The 11,381-nt window shown below is 36.9% G+C and overlaps 1 protein-coding gene across 2 annotated transcripts; it reads left to right on the forward strand.

The window, feature by feature from the left end:
* The first annotated feature begins 935 nt into the window (after window positions 1–935).
* Window positions 936–10,657, forward strand: mks1 (MKS transition zone complex subunit 1). 2 transcript variants are annotated; one of them, XM_042432371.1, is made up of 18 exons: window positions 936–1,297; window positions 1,995–2,116; window positions 2,741–2,793; window positions 3,029–3,196; window positions 3,943–4,040; window positions 4,358–4,486; window positions 4,924–5,028; window positions 5,303–5,411; window positions 5,517–5,573; window positions 5,932–5,974; window positions 6,067–6,129; window positions 6,308–6,378; window positions 6,462–6,531; window positions 6,652–6,759; window positions 7,310–7,443; window positions 8,190–8,272; window positions 9,434–9,531; window positions 9,904–10,657. In XM_042432371.1, exons 1-18 carry the CDS (start codon window positions 1,221–1,223, stop codon window positions 10,005–10,007), a joined length of 1,692 nt encoding a protein of 563 aa, XP_042288305.1. In that variant the 5' UTR covers window positions 936–1,220; the 3' UTR covers window positions 10,008–10,657. The 2 variants fall into 2 exon arrangements, with proteins under 2 accessions (XP_042288305.1, XP_042288304.1); XM_042432370.1 differs by having other exon boundaries at window positions 938–1,297; window positions 3,940–4,040.
* The last annotated feature ends 724 nt before the right edge of the window (window positions 10,658–11,381 follow it).

Below are 11,381 nucleotides of genomic sequence, written 5' to 3' on the forward strand. Positions count from 1 at the left end.
GAAAAGTGTCCAGTGTTGGAAAGTAACTGAGTACATTTACTCTAAGTAGTGTACTTAAGTACAATTTTGAGGTACCTGTACTTTACTTGAGTAACACTACAATACGCACTGCACCTACAAATTATACATATTTATTTTGTTTAAAATGCAAAATGTGCAATACATTTCACTCATTACTATATATTTGAACAGGCTGCATATATAACGCACCTGCTATATGTACTGTATATAAAGTAACATCTCTAACGTCTTTTTACCTGTTCTTTGCACCCATTTGTATCCTGTTTACAGTCCACAGAAACAATTTCACCTGTTTATAGTCATTCCTTGTGTATATTTCTGAAGATTGTTGCATTGTTATTCTGTGTAAGTACATTAAGAGCAACTAAACCGGAGTCGAATTTCTTGTATGCATAAACATACTGAACGAGTGAAGGAATAGAGGAGCAGAGGAGACTTATAAACAGAAAGCAAAACAAAACATTATATTAGTCTTGCATAAGTCTTCTTGGGAGGCCATTTAATAAAAGATCCCCTCCAGACATGTTGTAAGATGTATATAAAATACTCTACTTTGAATAAGAATTTGTGTCTGATATGTTTTTTCCTCCAAAAAAAATGGCAATGATCTTGTAATGACATCTCCTCCTTCTCCCTCATTAAAAATTCCAGAAAATATAAGTATACAAATATGTTCATTTCAGAAGTTTAACTGCTGGACACAAGATGTCTCCTACTTCAATGTTATGTCCATTCTCAGTGTTTGTGCACTGGAGGCTTCTTGTATAAGGTGGATATTGGAGCTTGCCTAGATCCAGACCACGGACTGTATGTCTATGGTCCAGACCTACAGCTCCACACTCCAGTTCAGCGGGTGGCGATAAAGATGTTGTAAGCTGGTTTGCGAACCGCGGCGATGAAATATGTAAACAAAGAAGAAAACGTCTGCCGCAAATTTCACCAGAAGAAGAAGACTGGCTTTATCTCTATGGCAACGACAACTATCCATTTGCCGTGCGTTAGCTGCTCATAGCTGTAACTTACATTATCGCCTGTTTCTTCGCTGACATTCTTACTTTTACATTTGCAAACGATACGAGCGGTTAGCTAACACATTACACGTCGTTACGAGTGCGAAAAAAGACAAGCTGGTTGCTTATTGTAGCTAACAACAAACTATTAGCATTTCGCTCATGTGTAACGTTACTAGCTAAATATTCATGGCAGAAAGTTGGAATACAGATACCGGAGAAGCTGTGTACCGGTCCCGGGATGCTGTCAAAAACCTGAGAATAAAGTAAGTAGCTAATATTAACGTTAACATTAGCTTAGTGATAAGGCTCTCAGGTTCATATCGGTTACCATTACACGACGTAGAAGTTAGCTTCCGATTCAAGATTAAAGGAAACATAAAAGCCTTAACGCTGTTTAAACCCGCTTTCAGATTTGTGAAACCTGTATTTTGTTTCTGAAAACTGAAAATAGGGCTACTTTCCTGTTTTTCCATCTAGACTACATTAGACTAGGTCTAGATCAAAAAAACACTATACGTACACTCGTGAAATCTCCAAATCCTCCTTGTTAATCTGGTCCATATTTGATTAGTCTAAGTAGTGAATTCACCCTTTTTTCTGTTTTCATGAATAAAATAAAGGTCTCACAAATCCGAAAGTGGATTTAAATAGCGTTAAGGCTTTTGCTATGATGTATAACACTTTTTCATAAGTATGAGTGGTGAAAAAACAGAGAATCAGGTGCTAAATATCATTATTTATGTTTCCCTTGACGTTCCCCTTAACTTTTCCCTTGGTCCTGAATCGGAAGCTAACCTCAGTGTCGTTAACATTACTCAGATTGGCAGTAGCATCATTTTCAGGAGGCTGGGTTAAAAGAGAGCTGCTCTATTATCCCAATGTAAAAAAAAAAATTGCTCCTACACACCCTGTGGTGAGACACTTTATCTCAACATGGTAACCCTTTGTTTCCCACCTTAGGGTGCGTATAGAGAGGGTGACCTCCACAGCAGCCCTCTCTCAGCACCTCCAGCAGCAAGTTCTGTCCCAGCAAGACAGAGGAGCCATTGAACTGGAGACCCTCAGCTCACAAAGCCACACAGGTGATGTTATTTCGACAGCAGGGACATGGACTGATGGTGATGTTGTTTTTCAGAGGAAAAATCTACTGTGGCATAGTCTTACAATTAATTAATTTCACTTGTCCATATTTTACAAGTTCTTTTCTGATCTTGTACTGTACTCATGTGTTGCACCACTTCCATCAACATGCCTCCTTCATTTGATCTTTAATAACGCCATTGCCGCCAATTAACAGTATGCATTTTTCAGTTTAGAATAAGTTATGTCTCTTATCCAAACACAATATGGCTTGGCTGTGTGAGTTATGGACTACTGAGGCTGCTGTTGATGGAGAAATGTGATGGATTTCTCCCAGCGTGACTGTTAAACATCCAATACAGGCTGTGGTTGTCAGGAAGAAGCCCTTCAATTGAAAAAGACATACACCTTGAAATGTTTGTCCTTTTACCTGACATGGAGTGATATCATGTTGTCTTTGTTTGTCCTGGTGTCCACAGAAAGTAACATTTTCCACCAAGATTGAATAAAGGGATGAAATAGGCATTATGTATAACTTGTCTTTAAACATGCACACATGGTTTAGAATCAATGTTTCCTTCTAAGCATATTTGAATAACTTGACATTTCTATTATTCTGTCACCAGGTGATAATGACGAGGAACTAGTGGTTGGCTGGCAGGAGAAACTTTTCAGTCAGGTAGAACTTTTGACTGTTTAGTATCCTCATCCCACTCTAAATAATAATTATAAACTTTACATAGGTCAAAGTGCTTTACATCAAAAAGAACTTAAAGATCAAGAGTTAAAGCACTATTTTGCTTTTATTACTTTACTTTTCCTTGCAAAAACCTAACTTTATCTCTGTGTGCCTTGCTTATGAACCCAACCCCCTCCACCTCCTCCCCACCATATATCTCTGTCTGTGGTTCCAGTATGAGATGGAGCTGTTCCAGAACGAGGCGGTATGTCAGTCCCCTCTGGACCGGCAGTACCACACAGAAGTCACGGCCCTGAGCAGGGCTAAGGGCCGACGAAACCGCAGGATTTTCACATACACTGATCATGACCGCTATACCAACTGTCTTCCATTCCACCAACTGGTAGGTTGTGCTTCATCGTATAATGCCAAAAACATCATCCAATAATTCACAATACAGCACTGTGATTTGGCATACGAAACAAATTAAAGGCAGAGGTAGACATGCAAAACTTCTTCTGATTGTGGTATTTTCTCGTGTGTTTAGTAAAGTGTTTAAGTAAAGTGTTGTAATTTTTTTTTGAGTCAAAATGGAACATAGTATCTTACTAAAGTCTAAAAGGAGAAAAAGGGTCAAAATTGCTTGCTGCACCTTTATTAATTGGTCATTTTTGGCCTCATCAAATTCCAAACCATCATTCATTTTACATAATTGTGCCCTGTTTTAGGTGTTGTACATAGACCACAACATGTGGAAGTAAGTGTTAAATGGATGAGGCTGGTGCTATTTAGTATTTTTCTTATTGTCAACAAGTCACACGAAAAGACCAAAACCAACAAAAGATCTGAAACATTTCCTGAAGGCATCACAACAAACTAAGATGTTTGATTTTATTCTCTTGTGTGTTCTGTTATTTTGGTCAGTGTTTTTATATTTGTGACAGCTGTGATATTTTTACCTTGGTGTTACACATGAACCAGATTTCTCTCCACACTTCCTGTGCAAGAGAAAGCTGCTTTTCTCCTGCTGTATTGGTCTCATTCCAACGTAGCCTTTCTTTGTGAAAATGAATGTGAAGCCCCTAATTCTGCAATTCATGTCCGTAACTGTGTTTGTAAATAGTTTGTTGTTTTTGATCCTGAAAGCAGCACTGCACTGATTTACTGACCACAACCAAATCCAGCCCCACCTTCCTGGCTGAAAGGATGGCCAGTGTGAGACACAGACGACAGGACAGACGCACCATGTAGGTGAAATACCAACTCACAAAAATGGATTTATAATCACGATCGTCTTCCATGGGAAAAATCTGTATTCTGATTGCTGATTCTCAAAATGCATGTGATAATCACTGTAGTATTTACAGTCTCTCCTTGTGACTAACTTTCTGCCTGTGTAACATACAGTACATACGTTAAGTTGTGTAATTGCAATGCAGTTAGGATCGAATTTCATCAAGAAACTTTGGAGCTTGTTAATAATTTTCAGTCTTGTTAATCTTCGGTCAGACAGGACTTTTAATGTGAGATAGTTTTAACCAGTCATGTCTGGCATATTTTGCAGGGATAGTAGTATCCCAAAATCAAAGATCGTCAACTTTGAGCCCACAGAGGAGTTTGTGAAGAGCAGTCATGTGGTGAACAATGCCATGCAGACCATGCATATCATGGGAGACCTGGGGCCCACTGGAAGGTAAGACCGTTAACACAAAGACCTAATTTCCATTCAGTTAAGTTCAGTTTTGTCTTTATTGCCCCACATGTGAAATTTGGCTTGCAGCATGGCATTCATCCATTAGTGTCATCCATCAGTTCCCATGGATGGATGTTGTTAACTTACTTACACCTTCACTAACATACATTTTTCCTGCGTTTCTCCAAAGATAAAAGATAAACAAATATATCCAGTTACAGATCTCATGTCAATACCAGGTAAAAAATGCGGTAGAGGATATAAAGTATGCAACAACCTGCTCTGATATTTAGGATGCAAGTCTTGCAGCTCAGAAATTTACCAAGTCAGCGACCGTTTTGCTATTAGCAGCTTTCACTGACAGCACGAATTAAAATTTAACTGTGGATGTTCTCTGGTTCAGTCGTGATTTTCTCTCCATGTATTTGCTTTCTCAGGTTGGGCCAGCAAGAGAATGAATATTTGCTGTTGACTATAAAAACAGATGGCAGTGGAGTGGTCATTGTAAAACCTGACTTCAACAATGGCAAAGAGCCCTACAGGCAAGTTCAAGAGCACTCCGGTATCAACTTATATCCTATTATATCAACATGTTTTAAAACAAGTTATGACCTACAAGAAAATGAATAAATTAAAGCTGCACTTTGAATTTGTAGCCACACTAGCAGCTTATAGTCCATCACTTTTCACTTATGTCTTGCAAATATTGGATGGATTGTGAACAAAGAAAACATATTAATGGAAATACTTAATTTTCCTATATTAAGGAATTTTCTGAAAATAAAAGTGGTCTGTTTTGTGTGTGTTGTTGTGCAGGATTGTAACAGACGGGGAGAAGAGAGAAGTTTGGCGTCTTACTGTTGAGAATGTATCCACAGCCATGAAATCAGAGGAAAAGGAAAGAGAACAGAACATGTACAAAGATGTGAGTTCATCTTTTTTCCTCCAGGAAATGTTTAATGTTCATAGTCAAATTACTGATTATATGAAAGGGAAGGCTTATGGCATGAACACTTTTCTCTGTTTCTAGCTGTATGTCAGACACAAGGAGTACCTCAATAGCCTTGTTGGACAGGACTTTGAAATGGTAAGTCATTTGACAAATTATCATTGGTTGTGTATATTTCTGAGAATTGGGAAAATGCCCATTATAATTTCCCAGAGCCCAAGGTTACATTTTCAAATTACTTGTTTTGTCTGACCAGAACAATCCAAAACTGAAAAAAAATATTCAGTTTACTTATACTCAATAACAAAAAAGCATCAAATCCTCACATTTGAGAAGCTGGAGCCAACAGACCTTGAGCTGAAATGACAAATATTACCACTAAAAACTAAAAACATAATGTTACATTAGCTAATTAGCTAACGAACACTTTTGATAGTGGTCTATAATTGTCCTCACTAATGCACTTATGCATTTAGCACTTATGTCTGTCCTCTAGCCTCCTGCAGGTATTCTGCGTTACCTGATGAATGGAGAGATAGGTGAGTAGGAAAGCTGTGGTCATCATTACTGTATATATTTCTAATTCGTCTGTATTTGGCATTTAAATCTCCATCTTATTCTCTCTACCCAGTCTCAGCCCAAGGCTTTGAATATGATAACTTATACATCCACTTCTTCATGGAACTGCCCAACAGTAAGTCACATTTAAGGGACAATTTACATTGTGATACTGACATTTTGTGTGTTCTTTGTTGTCTGACACTAACAGTGTCGACAAGGTCTCAAATCTTAAAAGCCATTAGAGACCTTATGAATAATTCCAGCTAAATTCAGTTTATCATTTTAACTTGTGTTATTCTTGTATATTTAAGACTGGTCCAGCCTGCCGTTTCAGTCACTCTCAGGGGTTACCCAGACCTGTCGGACCAAAACATTGGGGAAGGTGTGTATGCAAGAAGTTGGTGAAAAGCTTCAGAGCATGGCTACTGAAATTTGTTAAACTCTCAACATTCTGTCTGCCAACAGGACAACGTGGCTTTCTTCAGTTACCCCTTCAGCTTTGAAGCTTTCTACATGAGTGAAAAAGAAAGTGAGGGTTAGTATCAGCCGTGGAGTATTGTGTTTAAAGGATTTGTTTCATGCATATGTTTAATGCTAGTGATTTTGTTTATTATAATGAGATTAGAGGGATACATGAGTTTTCTCCTTATTTCAGAACCAATTCCCCAGTGGCCTGTGCTCTACTTCAAGGTTCTTTCTCTGGACACCTGGCAACGATATCGAACTGAAGGCTATGGCTATCTGCTCTTTCCTGCCATGACTGGTACGCCATGTACACTCCGGACAAACTATAACAACTAAATCAGGGCTTTGACGAACTATTGTTTTCATTATCAATTAATCTGCTGAATATTTTGTCAATTAAACAATTAATCATTTTTTCTCGGAAAGGTCGGAAAATTGTAAAAAAAAAAAAAAAAAAAAAAAAAAAAGTCCCATTATAATTTTTATTTAGTTTATTTAGAAAAGCTGCGATGCTGGAACCAGCAAATATTCGGCATTTTTGCTTGAAAAGTGACTGAAACCACTGAAAAAATTTTCAAAATATTTTCAGTTAATTTTCTGTCAATCGACTAATTGGTTAATCAACACATAGTTTCAGCTCAACATTTACAAAACATACTTTACATTTTAAATGTAAATTTTGGTTATTTAATTTCAGAACAGACTTGTCTCATTGAAGGAAAGTGCTGAACTAATCACTAATTTACCCACAAAACGAAGCATTTACATGTTTTATACATTTATGGACATTTCATCAAGTCTTCGATCTTAACTGTCTACATTTTTGCGTGTGTGTGTGTGTGTGTCAGGTAAACACACAATGACGTGTCATACATGGAGACCCATTCAGACGGGGACAGTTTCTGCTCTGAGACGCTTCTTTATTGGAGGTTCTCCAGAGCTTGAAGACCACAGCTACGTCAGAATACCAGGGACCTTCAAGGTCAGCTTAAACCTCTAATTTAAGATCATTATTTTCTGTTGATTTTCACTCAAAGATACAGTGATTTTTTTAAATCTGGATGTTATGTTCACATACATTGAATAGTTGCACTGTTATTAGCTTATTTTGAGTGAACAGGGACCTCTAGTGCAAGACACTTCAGAATATGCTTCAATTTATAGAAAATGGATAGAAAAAGGGTAGAAAACACAAAAAAGTAGTTAAACTGAAAGTGCAGAATATTTGCACTTCAGTTTGTATTTTCATGTGATTCTGAGCATGATTTATTAATCCTGTCCAAAGTTTAATAATGTGGAAGTTCTGTGTCCATATTCTACACAACGGCACCCTCATAAATGATGCTCCTGATGCCGATTAATTACACTTTTTTCTATTTGCAACATTGCTTAACTTTAATGCTAAATGAAAACCTAAAGTAGGATCACTACTAAATTACTTAAATTGCACTGTTTATGATTTCTTTGTAAAAGAATACAGTCTCATCATAAAATCTTAGTCTTTTTTAAAAGGTCCCCTATGAAGTTTTCTTGTAAAACAGTTCTTGTTACATTCAGTGTTTGTCACCAGATGCATTGTGTGTGTATGATTGAGGCCTAGCAAAAGTGTTGAATACATTTTCCTCCTGATACAACATTTGCAAAGCTAATTTTATGAATATTGTGGAACCTGCATTGTTTATATAGATATTTAATGCTTAGTTAATAATATTGCTCTTTTTATATTAGGGAGAGAGGCTGAGTCGCTTTGGTTTTTGCACTGAAACCACAGGAAGTGTCACCTTTAACTTGCACTGCATCCAGCAAGCCAGGTAAGTAATGGTGGATATAAGCATGTTCACATTAACCCAACACCGAAGGGGGAAAAAACACATTTCTGTGATTGTTATGCTTTAGATCTACATGTCAAATATTTACTGTGTGTGTCATTTAGCCTGACAAATATATTAGTTTCACCACTACAGTAATAAATCTGTGATGTCACGCTGGTCTCCAGCACCACAGTGAACTATAAGGGAAGCAGCTAAATCTGATTCAGTGAACATACAACTGAACTTACCACTGTATACTGTTGTCACTTTTCACTTTTTTTGTTATCAGGTGTCAAATTCAGGTCTTTTGGTTAATCAGGGATTCAGATGAAACACGCTCAAATGTATAACAATGGAACAATGTGATTTATTGCATTCTGGCTGGACGGGGCAGTGCTGAGTTGCAGCCGTGTCCTTTTAGCGTGGAATGCAAGGTGGTGGTGTAGAATAATTCAAGTTTAATTATTAAAGTTTAGAATAATGTAAACTTTTGAAGAGATGCTAAAAAGTGGCTAAAATCACTTGTCCATGCATATTCCCTATGTCTTGTTGTATTTAATAAGGAAATGTCCTCACAAACATGTTCAAAATAGGCTCTAGTAAAATGTATGGACACTGTCAGTCCATAGTCTGCATCAATTGGATAGGTGTTGATGTAGCTGGTAATTCATTAAATATAAAAAGTCTAATAGAATTCTTATACCAGTATTGTAAACCAGTGGTTCTCAAACTTTTTCACATCAAGGACCCCTAAACTGACACAGACACAGACCACAGACCCCCATTTGATGAGATTTTTTGCTTTTAGATGTTTTATTACAGAAAGAATATGAAACCTATGACCAAAATAGTCATATTTTCTTACATTGCGTTACTTATGGATGGAATTATAGTGAAAATAAATCATACCCCTTTTTGCTGGGGACCCCCTGGAGCCCCCTCAAGGACCACTTTGAGAACCACTGCTGTAAACACTGTAACATGAAGGTGACAAACACACATAAATAATGTCAGCATGGGTGTCAAGATTATTATAAACCTCAATATTTGTCTGCAATATTTTATTGAAATATTTCATTTATCATTTTAATGATGTTTTAGTTCCCTGTACAGTAGCTGAATTTGTGGTGTGTTAATTTATTCATGTTGTGTCTGTTTCAGGGCCTTTGTTGATGCCGCCATGTTGAAGAAGAGGAGGCAGAAAGTTTTTGATCAACTGGGAGGATTTAGTCAGCAAGGAGCTGTCTGCAGCATCCTGGGTAAGGAGATTCACTCAGATGTAGTCATTCAGTATTGAATGTGAGCTAACAAGGCTTAGTGGAAGATCAGCTTATTAAAACACAAAGTTTGTTCCAGCACTTCAAGTCAGGCTGGCAAAAACATTTTATTTTCATTCCTTGATGCTGCCAGTGGGTCTTGGCATAAAGTGGAGCCAAAATATTTGAAGAAAAATATGTGGTGAATAGTAGCACTTTTGTTTTAGACCTGTTATGTGTGAAATGACAAGACAGACATTAATATGCAAAACAGGTTTGTCTTGTTAATCTGTTAACATCATTTGTTCTCTTTTTTTAGTCTGTATTTACTATTTTCATCATGTGTTGTTTATTTGTATTTTTTCTCTCTATCAGAGGCCTTCCAGAGAGCCAGAAGAAAAATGCAAGAGGCCCGAGAAAGTCTTCCCAGAGACATCATCAACACCACCTCCCAACTCCAAATCGAATCATCTGCATAAGAGTGAAAAATGGTGTAAAATACATTAAAAACTACCAGATGGATACTTCTTTGATTAGAATAGAAGTGATATAACCAGCAAGTTTAAAATGTTGTACTGTGTTTTGCTGATAACAGGCCTGTGAGTGGAAGTCAGTATCTGATTTATTCTTTGTAAAGATGGCTAACATACTGGAAAGGGTAATATTTCAGGTAAAATATGAATTTACGAGATGATGAATGATAAGTAAAGCTGGTAAGCCTACTAAGTATGGTATCACCAAGCATTGCATTCTTTGTACTGTCTGCATCAGATTTGAGTAAATGGTCTCTTTTTCAGAGTGAAAAACACTGAGGCTTGAGAAAACTGAGAAAACCTAATAAGAAACTTTTTTTAGATTTGGAATTTAAACATTAGAATCATGTTTGTTGTAATGTAAACTTTTTATATGAACACACTATTTTGTGTATTTTTGCCCATAGCCACTGTAATTCAAGTTTCAAACATAATTGTACTTGCACGATATGCTTCGTATACGGTAGTTAAGTGTCATATAAGTTTTGTGTACAGGAAATATTGATGTGTGGCATGGATGGCATTGGCAGTGATCAATGCCTGTTGTGGGTCAAAATGTTTCACCCTGTTGTCAATAAATGTGAAAGCAAGAAGTATTTGATTTTGTTAGTTGCAGGTCATATGCTGTTTGTATTATTGAATTACATTTGAATTACACTTGACAAGAATTTTATACATCAGTATTAAGTTTGTGTGACAACATGCATTTTTGCTATGCATAATAATAAAAGTTGTCATCATGCAACTGCTTTTCATGCATGAAAAGAAACATATTTTGTGCACTGCCAGCACTGAGCCATTGTTTCGGGATAGTGTGTGTGTGGCCACAGGTGCTATTTTACACAGACTATGTGATGTTCCCCATCACTGTACAGCACTCAGGATATATCACACTCTGACAAGGGCAATTATGTACAATGAGAATTTTTACTTTTGATACTTTAAATACATGTTGCTATTAATTAATACTTAATACTTCTGTACTTGTACTTAGCTAAATTTTGAAAACAATACTTTAACTTGGAGGATTTTTATTATTAGCTAAATGTTACGTTCATGACCATACAGTCAATGGTCATGACATGGTTAAGAGGGTCAAACAGTCAGTTCACTGTGGCTAAAACACCCTTGTGTGTAAATATGCTGTTTCCAGTCTGACAGTCAGGACATCATTGAGATCCCAATCAAACCTTTCCTCTCGTGCTACATTCAAAACTATTGGAAACAGTGGTTTTATAACCCGTCACGCCCGAAATCTGTGTATAAATATCTCAATTACGATACAGCGCTTGCACTACTCATTGTCTTTTATTTATGAAC

Source organism: Thunnus maccoyii, chromosome 13 (genome assembly GCF_910596095.1).
Source record: "Thunnus maccoyii chromosome 13, fThuMac1.1, whole genome shotgun sequence".
Taxonomy (NCBI): Eukaryota; Metazoa; Chordata; class Actinopteri; order Scombriformes; family Scombridae; genus Thunnus; species Thunnus maccoyii.